Here is a 24249-nt window from a genome sequence, read left to right as displayed (position 1 = left end):
CTTAAAAGATAAACAGAGAATATTTACTAGCATTCATAGAGATGAACACGACCATATTTTTGACATGTTGTCAGTGCCAGGTCATTGTTTTCTTTTTTTTTTTTTAAATTTCTTCCGCAATTCAAACCATACATCATTAAACCCATGCGCAGACAGTGGATAAAGCATTGAGGCAATTATTGAAGGGTTGTGAGCTCAAATCCCAATACTTGGTTCTTTGTTCAAGAAAATTCACCTGCTCAGTTTGTGTCCAGTCTCAACTGCAGGAGCGGCTCTAGGGTTTCATCTTAGGGGTTTTAGCCCTCAGTGAGAATTTAAAACAAGAAGAGTTTTATATTATATATTATATGACTACATAGTAAGCCGAAAGTTATGGTATTATGTAAAACGGCAAAAGTGGACACCAAAATTTTATGCATGATGTAATGATGCCAGTCTTGAATCAGATCAGTTCATGTATGTGTGCATTCTCTACAAACAGTGTGTCCAATGAATGCAATCATTAATATAAAAATATTCACAAGACAAAGACCAAATCAATAATTGTTATTTTTATTTAGTATTTAATAGATTGTTTGCATTAATAATTAGTTTGTGCTATCAACTCTGGCAATAAGAATAGTGACATTTCACTGCTTTTGGTTGCCGTCTTTGCGGTTTTCCGCCGATTAACGTTATAGATAAACGCCTCCAGCTGATGATGCACATTTGAAAGACTACAACGCACGCGCATAAAAGCAAAGTAAAAAAAAATCGCTCTTGGATCAAACTGATAAATAATTTTCTTTCCCATCGATGACATGTCCTGCATTTTAACGTAATTTTTATTGTCTATTTATGAAAGTAAAAATTATACTTTTAGTTTTAGGGGGGCTGAGATTATAGACAGGGGGACTGGAGACACGCTAACAAAGCTCTAGAACCGCCCCTGCTCAACTGTAAGCCAATGAATACCACTGAAAGTTGATTATTAAATAAAAAGAATATAAAGAAACATATAAAGAAACATTTTGTTGAACCATTGTGTAAAATATGCTGGATTCAGTTCAAATGTGAACTCTGAATTTATAATCTACGATGATGAAAACATAAGAAAACACCCCCTCAACTCAAGAATTCCACTCAAACTTAGAAAGGTCTCTTCAACCCAGAGTTCATCAAGTGACTTAAAAATCAATAGAGATGCTCAGAGCATCAGCAGTAAACAACGTCTTGTACTGTTTGCACATGAATTTGTTTAAAAAACATTCACTTGTTAAATCTATAACACTTACTATGCAGTTCGATTATTACAGGAGGTAAATATATGTCTGTCAGGAAGTTAGCTGATGTGCTTGTTGCAGGCATAACAAAAGACAAGCACAGAGGTATTAGGTATATGGCTTTTTTTTTAAATGGCATAAGTCTGAGTTTTGAATTCCCACATCCACAGTAAGTCAAATGCAGCAGAACATTACATAAAAACTGGGTGAGGAGGTGGGAGAGTGTAAGAGAGACTTGCAGAAAATAAATAAATAAATAAATAAATAAATAAATAAATAAATAAATAAATGCATGTTCAATTGTTTATACAATATGAAGTACAAAATAACTGTAGAATTCAATGGAAAAAAATAACAACAATAACAACAATAATATCAATTCTTCTTCTTCTTCTTCTTCTTCTTCTTCTTATTATTATTATTATTATTATTATGATTATTATTATTATTACTATTAATGATTATTACAGATTCCATTGGTCTGAACAGAATGTTGTTTCTATTGGAGGTGTAAATTAGTGGAGAGTATTGACTATGAAACCATTGTTAACTCCATAATATACTAAATTTAATAAACTTCTAAATTCATTACAGTACTCATCTTTAAGTGATTAGTTCTGCCTGCCTTTGGGTCATGGTAAATTGCACTTCAAACTGTCAGTCCTATGTGACTTCAGGTACATGCACCTTTAGCTAATGAATAATAATTAAGATTATACACATATGCGTGCTCACACACACACACACACACACACACACACACACACACACACACACACACACACACACACACACACACACACACACACACACACACACACACACACACACACACTCCTCCTCATCATTACAACATGCTAATTATCTGAAAATGCATCTATCAGTAGATGCTCCTGAATTTCTGAGTTAACCGAAATGTCATTGAACTTTTTCTGAAAATTGCAAAATAAAAATGGAAATAATGTCATTCCTATTAATGTGAAACGTTTGTCTTTATTATTTTCCCAATTTCAATCCCCCATTTGAACATAAGTCCTTTTTTCTCCTGCCTGACACGAGTGCATTATTTTCTTACATTAAAACAACTCTAACTTACTTTTAATCACAGCCCTAAATCATCGCCCCGTTTCTATAGGACCACTCTAAAAATCACTTTAAAACGTAAGCAGCTGCAGTGCAGTGTTTGGAGTAGAATTGATAGAACACACAGTGATTTTATACCTTCTATATAATCTCTATATAAAAACCTAATCTATAATATAGAAACAAGCCACTCGAGGCTGTGCCTAACAGTGATTTAGGGCCTCATTCAGAGCTGGGTTTTGCACACAGAGCCAAGATTTCATACAGAAATTGCTCGTGTCAGTATTCAGATTTCAGATCTTGAAGTATTCAGGACATAACTCTGTGTGTCAGTTCTGCTTGATTCGTTGCTTCTTTGAACGCAGAGCTTAAGTGCATTATTTTGTGTGATACTGACTTGAACATTAAGAGCATTAAGTCCAGCACCACTGTCTGACAGGCTGATGTAACTGCAGTATGTCACACTGATTTATCACTTAGGCTGTAAATACACACACACACACACACACACACACACACACACACACACACACACACACACACACACACACACACACACACACACACACACACACACACACACACACACACACACACACACACACACACACACACTCTCACTCTCACTCACACACACACACACACACACAAATCCTGGAAATCCATTTGAGGCCAACAAAAATATGACAATTAATTAATAGTATAGATCCTTCAGTAAGTCAGTGCTTGACATCTTAATTAGACTTTTTTATTTTTCATTTCTCACTGTAATGTTGCAGCACATCACACCTGATAGAAAAGAAATGCAGTTTCCTTCTTCAGTCCAGATTTTCTTTTTTTTTTTTTTTTCTTCCTCAGACTTAAACGTGAGTGCTTGTGTGTGACAGCTATTAAAGCTACATTCTCAAATGTCCCTGTCTCAAATGCTTGATCTCAGGAAAAATCTGCCAACCTCAAAGGTGTGAACTCACAGGCAGGTAATCTTCTGCCTACTTTGAAGGGAAGTCGACATACATTTGAACTTTGCGTACACGCAAATATCCCTGAATACGTTCGGATGTAAGATTTGGACTCAGCAGCTCTGAACAGTGTTTGTTGTGATGTGCACTGAATTAAAAGGAAGTTAGTATTGCTTACATATCATTTTGGCCAACATTAGAAGAGTCCTAAGAGAAAATCTGTTGGTGTTAGCGATGGTACAGTATAGTCAAACTCTGCTCATCAGACTCATGAGAATAAAGATGGCATGAGTTCACACAGCATGAGAAGCTTTTATTTATAGTGAAAATGATCACTGCATCAATAACAGGACAAACTGTTACTCCATATATATATATTTATTTATTTTTATTATTATTAGGTGCAATAATTATTTAAAACTTTTGATTATTATTTTTTCAGTTTTGTTTCTTATGTTAAATGAAACTTTTCTATATTCATACATTCACTCATTCATTTCTTCATTTATTTACTCATTCATTCACTTATTTTCATTAACGGCTTAATCTTCATGAGGATCGCTGTGGATCTGAATCATATCCCAGAAAAACTGTGAAAAGTTAAGATTACACCCTGGATGGGTTGCCAAGGGCACCACGAGACAATTTCTCAGCAAATATGATTAAATGTGCACCCTGAGTAGCAAACTGGCCTGTTTACCTGTTAAAAAGAAATGGATCAACTAGGCTGTCAATGTATTACATAAATAGAAAGAGATAATACTAATGGACTGAGCTCATTCCGCTACAGTGACACAGTAACAGTAATCTGATGTTTTAATGGCAAGCCAGTGACTTATCAGTAACTGCAAATGTTCTATTTCCCATCATTGCTTTCTCTCTCCTTTTTTGATAACCCTAGGTTAAGGCAAAGCCATTCTCCTCACGTGACCTTGCATTTTTTTAGCAGGAGCATTTGTGTGTTGACCCCTGGGCTCCCCCTCTTATAATCAGTATGTACAGCTTAGCGCACTCCACAGGGACAGATGGCTGTCTCTACTTTACGTGTGACATTAGTCAAGGGTATTCGATGAAAAAAAAAGGAGAAACACCCATGACAGCGTTCTCTTGGCTGCTGCTCAACTGCTTCATGTGACCTCGGGCGTTCTTTTGCATCTTTAAGTATTGTGACTAAATGGTATGTACACTGCTCCATGTTGCTTTTGTGTATTGTCTTTTGTGTCATGTCTTGTATTGTTTGTTTGCAGCCTTTTTGTCTCACACTGTTTGCAGCAGGTTGCACAGATGTACTTTATGTAGCTGGGACTAACTTACTTTAAGTCCTTAGCTGTGTTTGTGTTTGTGCACCGTGATCCTGGAGAAACCTTGTCTCATTTCACTGTGTACTGCTTCTTGATTTTTTCTTGACTAAAAGGCTTTACAGGTCCTTTCTTATCATTCATTCATTCATTCATTCATTCATTCATTTTCTACCACTTTATCCGAACTTCTCGGGTCACGGGGAGCCTGTGCCTATCCCAGGCGTCATCGGGCATCAAGGCAGGATACACCCTGGACGGAGTGCCAACCCATCGCAGGACACACACTCTCATTCACTCACACTCACACACTACGGACAATTTTCTAGAGATGCCAATCAACCTCCCATGCATGTCTTTGGACCGAGGGAGGAAACCGGAGTACCCGGAGGAAACCCCAGAGGCATGGAGAGAACATGCAAACTCCACACACACAAGGCGGAGACGGGAATCGAACCCCCAACCCTGGGGGTGTGAGGCGAACGTGCTACCCACTAAGCCACCGTGCCCCCCCTTTCTTATCATGTCACTTGAAAAAAATATTCTTAATTTTTTGAAAAAAGTAAAAAGTAAGGGAGGGAGGGACGGAGCTCAAGGTCTAACCCTATTCCCAGTACAAATAAAATGACAGACGTTCACATTGATTTCAAAGATGGACACATTATTTAAACAAATTGCTTTCTGGAAGAAAAATTAGGGTTGCTCTTTGTTTTGTCCATTTACTCACAAACCCAAATATACGCAGCAGGAGGCGTCGGCTGTGTTCACTACCATAAATAACAGAGAGTCTCTTCATGGAGAAAGCCTGCTGAGTGAGAGACAATCACTGCATTCAATCTGCCTGAAATGACTGATATTCACTTAAAACACGCACCTTACATCTCGTCGAGTCTCCTCGAGGAATCGTTACTCAAGACATGAGCTGAATGTGACTTTGATACAGAACCTTTGATTCCAACTCCGTGGCTCATTTCCCAATATTAGAAAAGAAGAGGGGAAGAAGCCTGTGCTACATTTAAAGGTGTTAAACGAAGCGAGCGATATTGATAGATCAAACGCATGAATTTTGTGTTTCAGAGACATGATGCACGCCATTTCCACAACTTTTGATTCTGTGAGCACGAAAATGGTGTGTGCTCCATTTCCTCAAAAGACTGCTGGCACTGGCTGCTGTTTTTTTTTCTACTTGAGCTAATTTTATTTGCAAAGGAAAAAAAAAAGAGAGGCAGAGAAAAAGAGAGAAGTGAAGAGGAAGCCAAAAATGGCTGTCTGAGATGCCCTCAACTAGCCGAAAATTGCACCAAATTTAACCTGCTTATGGAAGGGAGACTGCCTCCCCTCATCCATGATGGATCATGATGGAGGGACTTTTTGCAAGCCAGAAGCATGCTGAGACACTGGAGGAGGGGGCCAAGCTGAAAGTCATCCCAGGCTGTGGGGAAGTGTGCACAGAAAAGCCACCATCTGCTGAGGCGAGATCTGCCCAAACACACACACTCTTGGCAGCGATGCACCAAGAGGGCTTTTCAAGGGCTGGTGTGATAAACAACAAGAGAAATAGACATGCACACATATCATATACACATATGGGTGTATGCACACACTCACACGCAAACACACATGTACACACATACTATAAACAGAAGTGTAAAGAACACGAGTGTCTGTCCCTTGTCCCTTTGAAAGAAATCTCAAACAAATCCCAGTGAACACAGGTGGTGAAGGTTGTGAAGGATTCATACTATGGCAAGTTTTAGGCTGCCTCAGTTTGTGGAAACTGACTGACTAAATATTTTACAAATCCCACCATTTTTAGTTGAACCCGGTTCTTTGTACTGTAGCTCATGCATCAATGAAAAATTTTGAGGTGCCGTTTAGCACCGCTTGAAACTGCTGAACTGAGAAACAGAAATATTCCTGAAAACCAGTCACTGAAGACCTTCAACGTTTCTGTGCTATAATATGATTAATGTCAATATTCTCTTCCTCTTAACAAAAGTTAAACATCAGGAAAATGTATTCAGTATAACAGGTCGCCTATTTCAGAGAAAACTTTTTTATCATCTAGCCTATCGTCTAGCCTTTGCTCAGCATCATCAGTGAGGCCAACCATGAGAGGGTTCCCATGACCACCCTGTTGCCAGTTGTTCTTCCTTGGAGCACATTTGGTAGGTACTCACTACAGCTCACTGGGAAAACATCAAACAACCTGCTGTTTTGGAGATGCTCTGACCCAGTCGTCATCACAATTTGTTTTTTTTTTCTTTATCGCACAGATAATTATGCTTCCCTATTGTTCCTGCCTCCAAGGTTCACTTGCTGCCTAATTTATCCCACTCTGTGATAGGTGTCATTGTAATGAGATGATAAACGTTATTCACTACTTCATCTGTCTGAGACCATCTGTGTGTGTGTGTGTGTGTGTGTGTGTGTGTGTGTGTGTGTGTGTGTGTGTGTGTGTGTGTGTGTGTGTGTGTGTGTGTGTGTATCCCATATTTTAAGGCTATCAAGTTTCAAACCAAACATGCTCCACCCTGTCAGATAAAATGTCTAATCTCTTCTCTATTAGTCCATCAGTGGTAGTTTAGTATAATACTTTTGTATTTTCCACATGCAAAAAAAAATCTGTCAGCACTGCTGGCCATTATGTAAATCAGATATGTTTGAAAATATCAGAAGATTATTCTGAAAGTAGATTAAGGAATCGTAAGGTCGACTTATTTACATAACCAGATCATCAGTTCTCATCAGGCTCCAGGAAATTCTAAAAAGTGTAAATCTCGGATTGAGGAATAAGAAAGAGAAAGAGTGTGGAGCATCGACTATGAAATCTGTACACATCGGTTTAGACTGACTAGATATGTAGCAGAATGAAGTCTTTTTTCTCCTGTAGTGAAGCAGGAGCTAGTCTTCTACTAGTGACTAGAACACAGGTCCCCAGTTCAGTGATTAGGCTGACTGACTTCACTTAATTGCTGTAATTGGCCATTTAATAAGTACTTACACAGTAATATGCCACAGGGCTTGCCTTTCCCAGAAATATGAGAGCTATGAAAAGAGCGGTGATACACACAGAATGCACACGATGAGATGCAATATAAAGCCTGCTGCGGCAGACGATTTCCTTCTTTTCATATTTTATGCAAGATTGGATTGTTACAAGATTTGACTCACAATCAGTGCAGACTTCAGGTTGGTTCTGCAGTCACTCTGACTAGCTGAGCTAAAGAATAAGTAAGGTGTCAAGTCAGAGAAAAGGCAATAATTGGATGGCTTGTTGAAGCTAAAAGGAATAAGGAGTAACTTCATATAAGGTGCAATGAAATAAAATGGATGAAAGCAAAATGAGTGGTTTTAGATTTGCTTAATCATGGCTCGGACTTCCGCAGCTGTTCCGAGTGTCCTCAGAAATGCAAGAGCCAATGCAATAACAATGTAAAAAGCAAAGGCAGAACAGAATCAAGTGATGCTGTTCACAACTAACTAAACAAATGAAGCTTTGTATCTCAGATCACATATCATACACTAGCTCTCACGTAGCCTCCGATCCTTCAGAACGCTCTGTGCTCAGTCCCTACAAGATTATGTGATTGTAAAAATTAACGCAACATCAAGGAAGCTCTGTGAAATTCAGAGATGCTTGCAATTTCTCAAAATTACCATACATTTTGTGCAGATTTAGGCCAAGACGAGTCACGTGACATCACATTCAGCCAAACCTCTATTCGGTTCATGAGTACAGCTCTCACAGAAAAAAGATTACCTACTATATGTGTTTTCACTGGTAGGAGACAAAAATCCTGGGAAAATCCTGTGCTTGCAAGTTTGTCAATTCAATAATATTCTGACAAAAAAATAACCCTGCAAATTTAAAAAACAGCAGCAGGAAAATCCAAGCATTTACAGTATGGCTGCAAAAAAAAAGGTCATCCTGAAAGGTCTGCATCTTGCATACAGTACCGGTACTTTTCAGTTTAAAGTAAAGAGTTATCGATTCAGACCCAGATCGTGACAACAACCACAAAGATGGCAAAAAGTTTTGAACAGCCTCAGACCTCATCATTGCAGACCTCCTCATATTGTTTTACAAATGAAATTACTTAAAATGGTACAGTTTGTCTTGGGAACCTGATAGGAAGGGATGTTTTGGCATTTGGTGAATGATTTAGTAAATGTCACTTCTAATCCTCCAGATTTACAAATGCTGAGGGTGCAGCTACGTATGTGAACAATGACGAGGCCTGCTGCAGTTCCATACTGTAATCACTACATCATGATGGATTACAATCATTTCTAAATCTGTGCAGTGAGAAACATTTCTGTACTAAATAATCAGTAGGTCACTGAGTAGGTCAGTAAGAGGTCAGTGCTGTATGATTGATCGAACGTGTAGGTTGAAGCCACATCTTTATGTCGTCGCTGAGTGTATAGAAGATGAGAATGTTTTAATGTTACATTACACAGCGCAGTGAACAGTGTCTATGAGCTGCTAACATTTCTTAATGACAAAGTGTGATACTACAGTATAGTGATACAATCCTGAGGTTTTTACACAGCTCCAGAAACCGGCATGGATGTGAAGTGTCAGTATATTCCAGAATATATATAATTATATATAATTAATATATAATTATTTCATAATTAACAACATAAAATAGGACTTGTTGAGAAGTATTTTCTTAATTGCCTATGAATAAAATAAACTGTTATACAGACATGAATGCTTCTCTAAATTAAGTAATGCATTATATGGATATTAGTTATAGACTGTCATGTCATGCCTTCTCATGATTTATTGTGGCATGTATTACTATTGTAAAGTTAACGGGTATGTCTTTGTACATGCAATTGTTGCGAACCTGCCTTTACCTCGCACAATAATGGTGGTTGACTTTTTTGCCGGGTTTCCTACGTTGTTGCTGGCAATGCAGCTATAGATGCCGGCTTCTTCAGAAGAGATGGCTGGTAACGTTAGAGTACCGTCCTTTAAAACGCTTTTGTCCGGTAGGTGCTCAGAGACGCTGGTCCACGTCAACGTGGGTGGAGGTTCACCTCCAGTGGCGATACACACCAGAGACACTGTCTGTCCAGGATTCACTACGATCGGATCTTCCACCAGCAGCTTGATGGATGGGGAGGCTGCAGAGACCAAGAGAAGATGAGCAGTTTAGTTAGCTTTCTCAAATAAAGATGCTTTTAAAAGCTTAATATTTAGCCCAGAATCTCATTTAGCCAAATTTTGGCCAGAATAACAAATTCTCACGGGTGCAAAAACACGATTTTACATGTAAATGGATTCAGTGCATAATCCCTCCATTTAGTATGTCCATTTTGAATTATTTTTATAGTGATAAAAAAATATAATCCAATTGTGGCACCTGCATGTATTGTCTGTTGTATTTAAATGTGCTCTTTAGATGCAATGTGGGGTCTCAGTGGGGTTGTAACAGTCTATGTTTTCATAAGGCCTTTTTAATATGGCTAATGAATGAAAAGGTCACAACTGTCGGGATAGAACCAGTCTGGGTGAAGCTGATGAATTTGTTTAACTATGTAAAATATGTAAATATAAAGCACAAGCTATTACATAAGCTGTTACTGAATAACTTCAATGACTGACTGTTTGATCTGTTCAATTTTAACCGTTTAATAAATAAAGTGAAACAATCTATGAGATACATTCCATAATATATTTTACCAACATAAAAATAAACAACCAGCTCTATTGCTTTAGGTGGTTTTGTTGTGGTCCAAATCCGAGTGCGATTATTGAATGTGACTGATTCTGCGTCCCACAACATTACACGTGTTGAGGAAACTAATGATGTCGTCATCGGCTAAACAAACGCACAGGTTATTTTACCTCCTCACTCTCATACGAGCTGTGTTTACATTCTTTGGAATCACAGCACAGTTCCAGTGCAACAGAACTCCTTATTATACTCCTTAACAATTATTCATGTGAACTGTCCTCTGTTTTAGACTAACCTGCCTGTGTGAAAGCCACCTGAAACAATGTAGGGCAGTTACGTGACGAATAAAAATCTTTTGAGCGCAGCTACATGCCGAGATCATGTCTTTTATCATATCTCGAGATATGAGATGAGACGTGTTTTAAAGTATCTGACCTGTTTTATTGGTGAGCCTGAAGATGACCCTACGGTCAGGAATGCCGCAGACGTTCCTGACGGAGGCAATGCAGCTGTAGTTGGCATAGTCTTTGGGCCTCAGGTTCTTCAGTTTCAGGATCTTTGTTTCCCCCTGCAGCTCAGAGTAAGAGGCAGAAAACAGTGTGCAAATGTGTGTTCCAGTGCAATCCCTCCCAGAATGCAATGCAGTATGATGAGGCTCAGCAAGTGAATCACAACCCCCTGATTTTGTCACTATTTCTACCAAAACACCCCCCTAAAGTAAAAACAAATTTAGTTACAGTTTATTTCCCCATTGACGGCAAGTAATAAAATAAATCCAGTCCACACCATTAATTTTTACTCCAATTCTTAACATCATCCCTGGTTACACATACAGTACAGGAACATTTAGAAAACTACAAGTGAGTTCATGTTCAGATGTTAATTACCTCATGTCTCCACTTGCAGACGTTTCAAAGATCATTAACTGAATTACAGGAATTGTTTATTTTTAGACAGTCTAATTTAATCTTGAAAAATATGAAAGTGCCACTGATTTTTAATAGCTTTTTCTTCCTCCGCCTTAATGTTATGGACACCAATACAATAATATATCTTGGGGGTTGAAAACAAATTCCTTCTGAGATATTCTTGTTTTACAGTTTATTACTTCTTGGAAAAACATCTGATAATTTATATCTAGGCACAAATCGAGGCAAAAGAGCATCTCTACTGTATATCCGTATTCAGTACTGTGCACAAGTCTTAGGCCTTCTGTTCAGGGTATATTGCAGATATTTATATTATGCTTTCTGCATTATTGAATAACTAAATAATCGCATATTTCCTGAAAAAATAATGCAAAATACTCTATTAAATAATATACTGAAGGTCCCTTAGTTTTTAAGCAAAAAATGTAACTAAAGGAAATGACTTAAATCTCCAGAATAAAAATGGCAGTTTCTTAAAGCTACTCAATAAGCCTTACCAACCAATTTCCTTATAAACTGCACAAACTGTACCTGAGAGTACTAATGTTAGTTTTTTTAAAGCAGAGATCTGTCAGGGCAAATATTGAATTTATTTGTACCTTTTGTTCTATTTTTTTTTTGTATGTAGAAACATTTAAAGCATATTTACTTCACAGCATTTCTTCACATGTACAAGATCCGTAAGTCTTTTGCACAGCACTTTATGTCCCACCCCCATAGGCAGGACTTGCTCTAAATTCTAAGAGGTAGATGTGATTAGTAGACCAACTTGAGGCGGTTCAGTGCTGTAATAGACTGAGCAAGAATCTTTATATACCATCAGAGCTTTTCCATCAGCAAGAGTAAGCAAAGTAATCTAGCTGCTGTTCTTTATATTTATCTTTTCACACCCCGAACTGCACCACGATTCCTCTTCTAGCACCTCTCGACTGGTGCCACCACTTCTCTGGGTACAAGAAAGGTATGCATCAAGACTGTTCTATGTTTTAGCCTCTAGCTGAGGGAATGAACTGCCTACCAATGTCTAAATAGCTGAATCACTGTCAGACTTTAAATGGAGTCCAAAAACATACCTCTTCATGAAGTACAGAAATTAGAATTAAGTTAAACTAAACTTAAACTAAAAAATTAACAAACTTGTGTTGTGTATATGCTTTCATGATATATTACCTCTCCAACAGAGTATCTAGACTGATGGTATTCTTAGTGCATGACCTAGTGAACCAGTATCAGGATGAATTTATTGATCGAGAATTTAAAGCACTTCTGTAAGTCGCTCTGGATAAAAGCGTCTGCCAAATGCCATAAATGTAAATCTAAATCTAAACGTATCGAGTTCACTAAGATCATGTCAGGCTTTTTTTTTTTCCACCTCAATTCAACTTTCTATTTCAGAGGAAAATGCGTTAACACGTACAATCACAGCCAAGAAGTAATTTCAAAGGAACTTATCAAATCATTCTATGCATTCCACATATAAAATATAGTATGTAATACTGCTCTACTCTCCTTTAAGCACATTCACTTTGTCATCACCTGAAACGTTTTTAAAATGTCAACTTTACAAAAAGGAATGACATTTGCGTAGGTGCCAGGTTACCAGGTTCATGACACTAAAACACTTGTGCATATTCATCTAAAATTTGAAGAATATCACAATAAAAAAGGAAAAACTGGAGAAACCTTATGAATTTTGTGCCTTTGTGCCTTATTATTATGTGCTGTGATGAACAGCTAAGACATGCTCACATTCAGGCCCAACCCCTTACACACAGCACATAATTATACCAGCACACAGTTCTGTGCTGATAGCATTTAGAGGAAATTAAGCAAACAGAAAACCTTACTAATAAACTGGAAATCATTTAATACCAATAATATCACACATTAAACTAACAAATGACCACATGGGAAAATAGAAATCTCTCTGCCTCAATCGAAAATAAGACTACTAACTATACTAGTCATCAGCTACCTGTACTGTACATAAACCAAGGGAATCACTTTGCACTAGTTAAGAATGCAAACCCTACAGGACCACATGCACCACATACTCAAAGCCACACCACATGTCTTAGACAATGTAAAAAAAAAAAACAAAGTTCGGTATTATATCTTATTTTAATTAATTCAACCAGCATTACAACTACTACACTTCACACATACCCCCCCAACCCCCCATCCTGTTAGTACCATGTTATTGTTGTGTCTAATGTCTCGTCTTGTTTATTGTTTTGTCTCATCAACTGCCCTGATTGTTACGTCCTACACCCCCCACTACCCACTTAATATATAAAGTCTCAGTGGCACCCCAAAAAGGGAATTGGTGAAAAAAGAAATCTAAGCACAACTCAATTTTCTTGTTTTCAAAGCCAATGTCTCTATCACGCTTTGCCACCGTTTCATGTTTGATGAATGGTCGAGTCTATATTTCAGTTGACTGTGAATGCCTTATGAGCATCACAACAATCAAACCAGTCCGATTTGGAAGCAGGTTTGTGGGAGGTGTCTCTCATCTGCCATCCAACTCATCAGCACAGATTAAAATATCAGACAGATAAGAATGCGCCAGGCTTCAGAAATAAGATTATTCATCACTTTCATTTTCCAGTCATCATTCAAGCCTCCAGTGTAATTCTGTTAAAAGAGTATAGCAGCTTTCTTCCAGAAGGCTGCTTGTGGCTGATATCAGAGCATAGTGTCTTTGGCATGCAGACACCAAGCCCCTTACAGGAACCTGACTGGAAAAAAAATATGTTTCCCACAAGATCAGGTGAAGGAGAGAGGGGGGGGGGGGTGGGTGAAAATGGACGGACACAGACTGATCGGAAAACAGAAAGATTCGGTATTTAGTTCCAACTGATAGATGGTAAAAGGTCTTCAAATAGGCAGATTAGGGAATATTGGGTAATGCTTAGTACAATTATATTAGGCGGATAGATAATATCACAGGCATGACTCTGGATATTACAATATCCAGCTGTTTGACTCTACAAGCAGTGCCAGTAAAGCTTTTAGCTTTGCCCTAGATGCAGCATTGAGGCCTCTAGTGCTAAATGTCGCCCGTAGTCTCTCTTCCCTTTGGCTATCTCTATGGGTGAAATGGTAAGCTGGCATTTAACGACACAAAAAAACAACACATGCACAAATCTGCTCTGTTAATCTTTTTTTTGTTGTTTTTGGAAAACTCTCAGCAGGGAGGAGGGGTAGAGTTAGCACAGGTACAGACGAGTGCTTCAAATGGAAGTGGCCTGCTACATTTTGCTAATTACCAGTGTTATTCCCATGCTGGGTCCGATATGCCACCTCTAAGTTTAAACAGGTCTTTTTGAAAGCAATGCAAGAGACATTCATGGCATGCTGCTCTGTTTCTCCCTTTATCTCTGCCTTATTATCAGCATTCTTTAACGCTTTGCAGTGAATCTTAATACACTGTATGACATCAGTGATTAGTAATGTGGCAAAACAGCATTTTCTGGGTCCATCAGATCTGCTGATCTTTGCCAATCCATATACATTTCGGTATTATTTAACAGCACGGCCAATAAAATGTTACTTATACTTTTTTTAGTTGCAGTCATAAGTTGAGTCTTGCTAAAATGTTGAAAGGCCATAAAAAGTTCTCTTACCTGTGTAAAGAAGGGTTCGTATATCTCCACACCCTTATCTGAGCCTTGAGACAGAACATCTCGGCCCCTGTGCCAGCTGTAACGCACTGGAGGGTTGGAGTTGGCCACGCAGCGGAGGAAAACTGTCCTCTCATAGTAGAACTGTTCTTTGGCTTCACCTATACTCTGATGAACCGTCACGACTGGGTCATCCAGATCTGTGGATACATTTAAAATTTTAGGCTGTAAAAAATAGCATACAAACATATTCTGTTTGCATAAATTATTATCCGTTGTATTTATAAAGGTGATAGTTATAATTAGGGTTAAAAATACTGTATAATTACAACATAAAAACAGATAATTACCAGGGCTTCCTGCACTAACAGAAATTAAACAAAAGCATTTTCACAGATTTGGCAAATTAGTTTAAGCCTCAATGTTACTTTTTATAATAAACGTGTTAAAACCAACCAGCTCATTATACAGTATATAACATACACCCAAAAATACAAGATTATTTTAGCTGGGTAGAGATAGGATGTTTTATACCCATTTCAGTCCTAGAGACTTTGCATTATAAGCAGGATATTCTCGAGGTTCTTTTGATTTGAATAAAAAAAACTTATGAAAAGTTCCTACAATGGTTCTACGACATATTTAGATGCACACTGACTATAGGTAAGTATTCCATAATTTTTCCTAACTGGAAATATTGTGTGAGCAACATAAGAGATGCCAGTCAAAAAAAAATACTAATAATTAAGGGCTCATGATATTTTGTCAGACAACAGAAATGAATATCTTTCATATTTCATAGTCTTTTACAACAGTAGGAGGATCTCAGCTGTCCATTAGACAAGGGGGCAGGAAGTAAACTGCAAGTCATGATATGAGAAAGTACACATTTCTTTGTTGTCCGTTCATAGAGGCGCTTCAACCGAGATGAAATGCAGCTATTTCTGCTTCAGCTTCGTCTGAAGAAGATTATAGACTTGTACTATCTAATGGAAAACATTTATCTGAAAACATGAATCAAAGCTTTTAAAATGTACTCAGAGCTTGATTAAAACAGAAAGCTTGGCTCTTCTCCAACTTATTCCCATTACAATTTAAACCTGAATGGGCAACAGAGTTTTAAAATGTAGTCATTGGAAGCCCTTGAAAGAGAAAAGAGGCTCAAACTTGTCAAACTATTTTAATGACTGAGTAGCAGAGATAAACACAAATTCAAGAAAAAGTTGAAAACTTTTAAGTTGAGACTTCTTGGTTAAAAACATGGTTTCAAGATTTGGAGGCAACTTGCTTTAAAAGAACAAATGTTCCACCTGGGAAATAATGTAAGATGGTGTATTCTTTGACCATAGTTTGATCGTAGTTTTGATTTTAAAATGAAAAGAATTTACTACGATCAAACTCAATTCTGTGGCCAAAGACATGGACGTTAGATTTGCACGGGGTGAAATGGTGAAAGGTAAAATGTTGTAATGGGGCAGATCACTCAGCACTTTCGTTGTTTTTTCCGGTGTAGGAAGAAAAAAATAAAACATTATAGAAGCTGCCCAGATTGCAATTCCATTTTACTTACTCCACCACCACACAAGGACGCGGCGCCTTTCTCAATCAGTGACCTGCAATGCTGACGCCTCCAGCTAGGACACTAAGCATTACAGCAGACCTACTATAGTATATTACATCTTCCACAAACAGTCATTCTGCTTCTCAGCACAATTCGATATAACATTTAGTCTGCCTTTAGGCTACATTCACACTGCAGACTTAAATGCTATATTCTGATTTACTGCTCAGATATGTTTTTTATTTTATTTTTATGAAATAATTTTTTATATAGCCTCTATTCCATACTAGCCTGAACTTCTTGCGTGACCTGCATGCACAAGAGAATAAAGTTCAGAGCTGGACAAAACTGTACCGAAGATCAGGTTGGACGTTGTACAGTATATATTCCAGAGTCACTTACAGAAGTGCTTTGTAGTGGATCAAAAACATATCCTCGTGCTAGTACACATAGGTCTGGGTCTAAAAATGTTGTGTTGTATTTGTTAATGAATCAGTGATTTTGAACAAATCTTTTAAATGATGAATCATACTAGTTCACTTCCATGTACCAGCATTTGTTCTGCCTGTTACAGCTTTAGAAGCTTATTTTCCGCTTTTTTGAAAACTGCATGTCATCGGTTGCACCTACTGAAACAATACACCTCATTTTTTGCAAGAACTGCTGCACACAGTTCAGCGCACCCTGAAGATACGAACAAACTGAGACTTGTCGTTCATGTCATTCATCCATTTAGTTCAAGTGTGAGTCTCACTGGTTCAACAAGAGGAAAAGTGGGTGGAGCAATGCAATAAAAAAAAAATTTGAAGTTGAGCAATGGAAAAGTTTTTTTTTTTTAATCTTCCCAATTTAATGACCTTACACACACACACACACAAAAAAAAACATTGAATGTTACTGCAAATGTAGTGATTTTTTTCCCTTTAAACGTTGATTTTTCTTCTCCGGTTCCCAAAATATAGGGAAATATATCTGCTCTTGTTATTTGTGGTAAAAAGAGAACACGGAACTTAACGAAGGTGTAGATTTTAGTTATATTTTATTCAATGTTGCATTTATGCAGAATTAAAAAGATCAGATTTCAATGTGATATTACATTCATATAAGAAAGAGATGAATACAAGTGTAAGACTAAGACTAAGTGAAACTAAAACTAAAACAACTGAATTGTCTTCATTGTCTTGTTATTACTAGCACAGTTGTTTATTTAGATATTAGTTAGATGTTATTCTACTGCCACCGCTAGTTAATTTCTTAATCAGTAACACTCATCTTATGGTCATGTTTTTTTTTTATTTATTTTTTTTTACAATTGCTCATTTGAGCAGTGAATGAACTGAGCAAGATCCTTCATTCACACTCTGTGCAAGACACAATCGATTCCCTCGGCATCGTAACCGTGCTTTAACAAGTCAGAAAAGCAGAGAATATGCGACATTCTGAACTGGAATCAGAAATGATTAGTGTTGACCTTTTCCCCAGTCATGGAGTCCATAACCATCTTAATAAATGTTCTCCAATCATGTCATTACAATTTAGAGAGGAAATACAGAACACGTGGAAAATGTTAATCAGTAAACGCACCCTTTAATTTAGCATCCCCTTTCAATCCTCCTCAGGGTGAATGAAGATCCCAGCCTAATCAAAGAGCGCAGGGTGCCCACCAGAATGCTGATTCCTCACTTTCATTAAGACACGTTCTGCCCAACAGCCCCTTAATCAAAATCTAGAGGCGGTCAATACTTCATCCAGGATCCATTACAGCTACGCAGGTAGGAGCAATTACCTTTAAGACGAAGGCAACACACAGGGCCGAGCAATTGAGTGGGGCCATTTTGGCAGAGACGATTGCTTTAAATAAATACACAGATTCATTACAAAGAAAGGCGGAGCTGCAAAGCTTATTGGCACATTTTGTTCCATTCCTATCTGACCTACTGTGTTTGACTGCACAGCTGTCATATGAACAAGTTCTGCCAGAGACAAATTCACACATCCTTATGTGTTGAACATGCCTGCCAATCGGAAAAGTGGACTACATGTAGGATTTAGAATGTAATCACTGTATTTGAGAGTTTGTAGGAATTGGCCTGCCCTTTAAATATAACCTTTAAATGTTACCATGTGAACAGCTGTGAGGCAACATGCAGTTTGTCAAATGGTTATTTATAGGTCAGCATATGTAAAAGTAATTAAATAGGCCCTGGTAGCTATGAAAAATATGTAAATGTGCAGAATGGTTTACAAAACGCTAGGAATCTCAAACAAAACCCAACCTCCAGAATACATTAGTTTTGCTGATGGAGTTGCACACAATAGTGTAGTGCGATTATCTATCACGCAAAGCTGTGGTCACACTTGATAGATTTCTGTGCTTAAATTCTGAAGCTGTAAGCAAAGAAGCATGCTTACTTTACTCATAATACACACACGACAGTAAAAACGCAGGCCACAAATGCCCTTTAAGCCACTGTACAGTTTGTGCTAAATATTAAATATACTGTATAGTTACCAATGTAACCAAATAAATGTTGACAACTGATGTTTCTATTTCTATTATAAAACATACAATAAAACAAATGAAAATAAAACACTACAAAAAATTTCTATTGCTAATTATAATTTCTAACTCTATATTATATCATTACATTGTGCTGCTGCCATAATCATAACTGTAAATCCTTTGTTCTGTAATCATAATGCTAATATTAATATGTATCTTTTACATATATATATACTATATATTCTATATCTTCTACTGTCACAACTGTAATTCACTTTGCCAATCAAAACTGCCACTGCAAAGAGGCTTGTTAATATACTGACCATTCATCTTCCTGGTCTGGGTCATGTGGATCTGGAGACTATCTTCTGTCCCTTACTGTTGTTTTTGGGAGGTAAACGCTAGCTAAGGACCATCCAAGGACTCTGAAGCTGTGAGACAATAACACTGTGGCAGTAGTGGCTAAAACAGTTTAGGCTCTGTTTTTTTACTCAGAAAGTTGGGGTTCAAGCTCCAGCACTGCCAAGCTGCCACTGATAAGCCCTTGATCAAGGTCCTTGACCCTTTCTGCTCCAGGATCATCGTATCATGGCTGATGCTGTGCTCTAGAGCCCTGCGCGGGGCTGTTTTTATAAACCCGCACTCGCCCGCTCCCGCTGAATTTCTGACCAGGACCGCCCGCGCCCGCAAGCTGCGTGTTCCACTCCCGCCCGCACCCGCAATGTTTGTGTCCCCTCCCGCCCACTCCCGCAGATTTTTTCTTGAGAGCTTGTGAAAATTTTGATTGTATACAAATGATCAGACTAATTATTAGTTCAGGCTAATGTCCAGAATAACAGAATTAAACATAATTGCATTTAAATAAGATAAATTAATACTAATGCTAATACTAATCTTCTTCTCAACATGATGTGTTGACTCCATTCTTATTATTAGGCTACACGCCAAATCCCACCGGGTCCCGCGGATCTCCCGCAAAATTTTCTAACTACCCACTCCCGCCCGGGGCAAAGGTGAAACCGCCCGCTTCCGTGAGATTTGCAGTTGGCTCCCGCGGGAGCCCAATCCCAATGCAGCCCTCTACTGTGCTCTGACCACAACTTCCTAAGCTGGGATATGCAATGAAACTAATTTCACTGTGCTGTAGTGTATATGTGGCTAAATAAAGACTTAATAACTTTAGATCAACATACTGACCTTTTAATTATATAGTGTTGTTTAATTATCTGTTTTTTAATTTTTTTTTCATTATTAATAACAGATTCATTATCATTACTGAATGATACTTTAAAAGGCTGATTATGAAATGCATGATAGAGCAAATTTAATTTAAGCATATTTAATTTCTGCCCACTGGCTAGTTCTCCCCTGTTGCACAACAGCCAAACTGTGAGGGTGGAGGCTAACGCATGATCCTGCTGAGACACTTGAAGCCAGGCACACCATTACTTCAACATCACAGGGCAGTCGAACACGCTTAGAGGAGAGCACTTACTGCCTTTATTTATTTATTTATTTATTTATTTATTTATTTATTTATTTATTTATTTTTAAATATGCATGACTGCACAGTTGGATAGTGTCACTCTGATCAACAGGACACAGAGAAACGGCTCGTCCTCCCACCCACAGAGCACAGCAATTATATGTTCTTTGCTTTCTGTCTATGGATGTCTATTAATAAGTGCATCTCATAAATAAAAAGGAAAAATAGTGAAGGTGATCTTTTTTTCTTCCTCCTTCACAACAATGAAAAAAAATAAATTCATTACCACACTGTAAGATAGAGGATATTTTTTTCCCCACTATTTTTCATATATTCCAACACACCACGCCGAGCAGACTGGGGTCTTAATCAAATGCAGTATTCTCTCCCAGTGAATCTACAACAGTCATTATGGAGATAACCCCCATCAAGCTGTCACAGGCCTGGAATTAAATTCACCCTGACTGGGTGGCACTAATCACTGTCCCAGCTTGATTACATAAGACACCAGCGACCTGCGTGACATCTGCATTGCAACTTTCCATGTACAAATAGTCCCATTAGGCCAAAGATGAGCAATTTGTCTCCAACTCTGAAATGTGGGAATGAACAAATTGTCAATTTCCAGATGTACAGTTAATGAGGCAGCAGATAAGACTGTTTGCGACGATCATAGACCTGCAAAAGGCAGACCGACCTAATTCCCCAGGAGCTATTTACATTGAGATATGGAGGTTAGAGGAAAAGGCTATTACCAGGCACAGTGCTCTGATAGGCAAAACTATGTCATCAGCCCCTCAGCTCAGAGATGTAAAAACAACCCCGAAGCATCGTCTGTGTTCCAAGTGAGGAGCCAAGCTGCAAACATGCCTTTCTCTCAGGGCTAGATGGATGATTTCACATATTAAGACTGGCTGCTGAAATTGTGATTCGGGCAAAGGCAAGATTAAGTGTCTGTTCGCAGCAAGGTTTCGTCAAGCAAGAGCGACTTTTCTAACTTTCAGATACTGCACACCTATCAGTTTGCAAATTAAAGCTGCCACTGCAAAGAGACTTATCATCACGGAAATAGAAAGTTTTATATGGGAACTCGGCAGGCTGAAATTCTATAATTCCTTTTGTAATTATGAATCCGGTAAAACGCGAGAACAGAGATAGCGTATCAATATCAATGGTCAGCTCGGCATATAATGTAACACCTTGATGTCTGCAATAATACTTCAACACTCTTATCAAAAGACTGTCAAAAGACTGCCAAAAAAAAAAAAAAAGCAACCAGAAGCTCTGCCCTTAATTCTAGATGTTATTGCATGCGGACGTTTTGTTCCATTATTCATTTGAACAGATTTTCAATCGAATCTTGCTCTTTGATAATTGAAAAATTCTTTAGAAGTTTTTCCTCTTCTGCTTTACTCACCTGTGCATGAATTCATCTCCCACAGGACTATGATTCAGAGATATATTGATAAATAGTGATAAAGTGAACGGTGGTAGAGCGAACCAAACGATATATTACACACAGAGAGAAAACATGAACCTCTGAGTGATCGTGTAAGCAGAGTTGATGATATTGGCTGCTGATAAGTTGATCTGAGACCTGCCATGTGGTCCAGTCTGATGATAGACAATGCAGCTTTTCAGTGTGTATTTATGATGTCTTCTTTTATACATAATACTATAAAAGCGATCTGACCTTAGACTCTGAAACTTGCAGACACTGCACTCTGTCTTTATATAACCTTCAGGTCAAGGAACAGTAGCTGCTGAATGAATCATTGCACTGAAGTAACCTTTGCTATTTAACCAAAGAACAAAAGAAAAAATGATGCTTCTATAATTCACTTTATCTATAGCTAAATTGTGCTATTGTTTATATGTTTTTGTGTTTTGAAAGATGAAATAGATCAAATAATGGAATTTTTTGCTAAAAAAAAAAAAAGACTCCAAATGACAGCTTTTTACTGACAACATGCAAGTGAGTAAATTATACTAAACTGTGGTTGGTTAGATAGACACTTTTCATTATTGAAGTTTTTACTTCTAACTAGGCAGCTAGCTAACACGTACAAATTGGGCTGAACATTATAGAAAAAAAATGTATATGAAATATGTTTAATTTAGTTTTATATCTAGAGCACTTTTTCCACAAAGGAGCTTTAAGGAAATATTTAAATGTAAAAAAATTTAATTCCCTAATGAGCAAGCCAGAGGCAACTGTGCAAAGGAAGAATGCACTGCACACACACACACACACACACACACACATACACACACACACACACACACACACACACACACACACACACACACACACACACACACACACACACACACACACACACACACACACACAGTTCAAGCCACTATGCTGTGAGTAATAGGCTTTGACCTGTGCTCTTTACAACACATTTACTGTACTGCTGCAACACATCGCTATAATGATAAACATACAGTTAATGGTGCAGCCCTAATTTCCAAGTAGATTTGTAATCCATATTTAAACATGTTCACAAGATGTTTACATAACTGCACTAATTTCCTCAAGCCAGCAGCCAAGAGAGCTTTCAGGTTTTTTTTTTTTTTGATATTGCTAATACTGTCTGAAGAAGAAGGATGTAGCTACATTCTGGATTATGAAGACATCAAAGTGACTTCACTAGATTAACTGTAGTCTATAAGGACTGCAGGGCAATTCTGTTCATTTTTTAGTTATAACCAAAATTATAGCTACTTATCTGTTCAGTGGTATGTATGTTTAAGGCCTAAATATGTGAACGCTTGACCGTACACACAAATTTGCATCTTCCCCAAAGTGGTGCCAAAAAGCACACTTTAATGTCTTTGTGTGCATTAATATTACGACTTCCCTTCACATAAACTCAAACCCCATGAACACATTTGGAATAAACTGGAACAATAGCTGCACCCCAGGTCGACTCAACCATCATCAGTGTCTGATTTTAATACAGTAAATAAGCTTATTTAGCTGAATTATCACAAATCCCAACAACCACACTCCAAAAACCTTCCCGAAGTGTGTGCAGGGTGCAATGGGTCAATCACATCATAAAAAAAATTAAATTGGCAGAAAATGTTTGCCAATGTAATTTATGGGAAAGTGCTTCATATTACATGAACTCGTGGAAAATCATCACTATATTTCAAAAACTGTGCAAAGCATATTCTACAGAATGTGTTCAGAAATTATCCCATCTATTTTTCTGATGAAATCTCAAAGCAACATATTATTGCTGTTTTCCTTAGTCTTTTTTTTTTTTTTTTTTTACTGATATAAGAGTTCACATCAAATTTCAGACCTGGCCCAATCATAATATGGTCAATAATGGAGTTTTAATATTGTTTTATAAATCTGTCCTTTCATGACATACACATAGAAGAAGTCAATCTATCCTTAAGAACGTGTAGAATACACATCTGGGCTTGAATGATGCATATGTTATTTGAAACAATCATTACTTCAGTTGGAGGTTTTCATTACTCTACTTATTTACTTTAATTATTTTTATTTGAAAAATGCAAATTACTCACTTGCAGATGTTGAGATGAAGGTCAAACCATCCCTAGTGCATTCGCTTCTCTACGATGTAGTCACTTTTGAATTATAATAAAAATGGCTCTTCCAACGAAAACTTCAAAAGCATTCCCGGTCTGTCACGGACAGAATTAACATTTGCCTTACAGTGGGGTTCCTTAAGCCTGGATTAAGTGATAATCCAAAATCCTTCGCAGAAAATAGCAACAAGGTGGATGTGAGTTAAATTTCCTACACAGTGACTGTGATGAACAGTGAGAAGAGTTGCTCTGTTATGCAGGTGAACTGGTTCCATT

The 24249-nt window shown here is 37.7% G+C and overlaps 1 protein-coding gene across 2 annotated transcripts in view; it reads right to left on the bottom strand.

Moving 5' to 3' along the window:
• The window catches only part of mdga2a (MAM domain containing glycosylphosphatidylinositol anchor 2a), a 185014-nt gene that overhangs the window by 68611 nt on the left and 92154 nt on the right, over positions 1-24249 (bottom strand). Inside the window, exons 4-6 of one of the 2 annotated variants that reach the window (XM_027166342.2) lie at positions 14854-15050; positions 10731-10866; positions 9472-9741 (exon numbers count right to left, since the gene is read on the bottom strand). In XM_027166342.2, the coding sequence (XP_027022143.1) occupies positions 9472-9741; positions 10731-10866; positions 14854-15050 (603 nt within the window). The remainder of the gene's footprint in view (positions 1-9471; positions 9742-10730; positions 10867-14853; positions 15051-24249) is intronic. The other variant, XM_027166343.2, reaches the window with a different exon arrangement.

The sequence above is a fragment of the Tachysurus fulvidraco genome, chromosome 16, assembly GCF_022655615.1.
Source record: "Tachysurus fulvidraco isolate hzauxx_2018 chromosome 16, HZAU_PFXX_2.0, whole genome shotgun sequence".
NCBI lineage: Eukaryota > Metazoa > Chordata > Actinopteri > Siluriformes > Bagridae > Tachysurus > Tachysurus fulvidraco.
The sequence above is the reverse complement of the archived record's forward strand: the minus strand, read 5'-3'. Positions and strand labels throughout refer to the sequence as shown.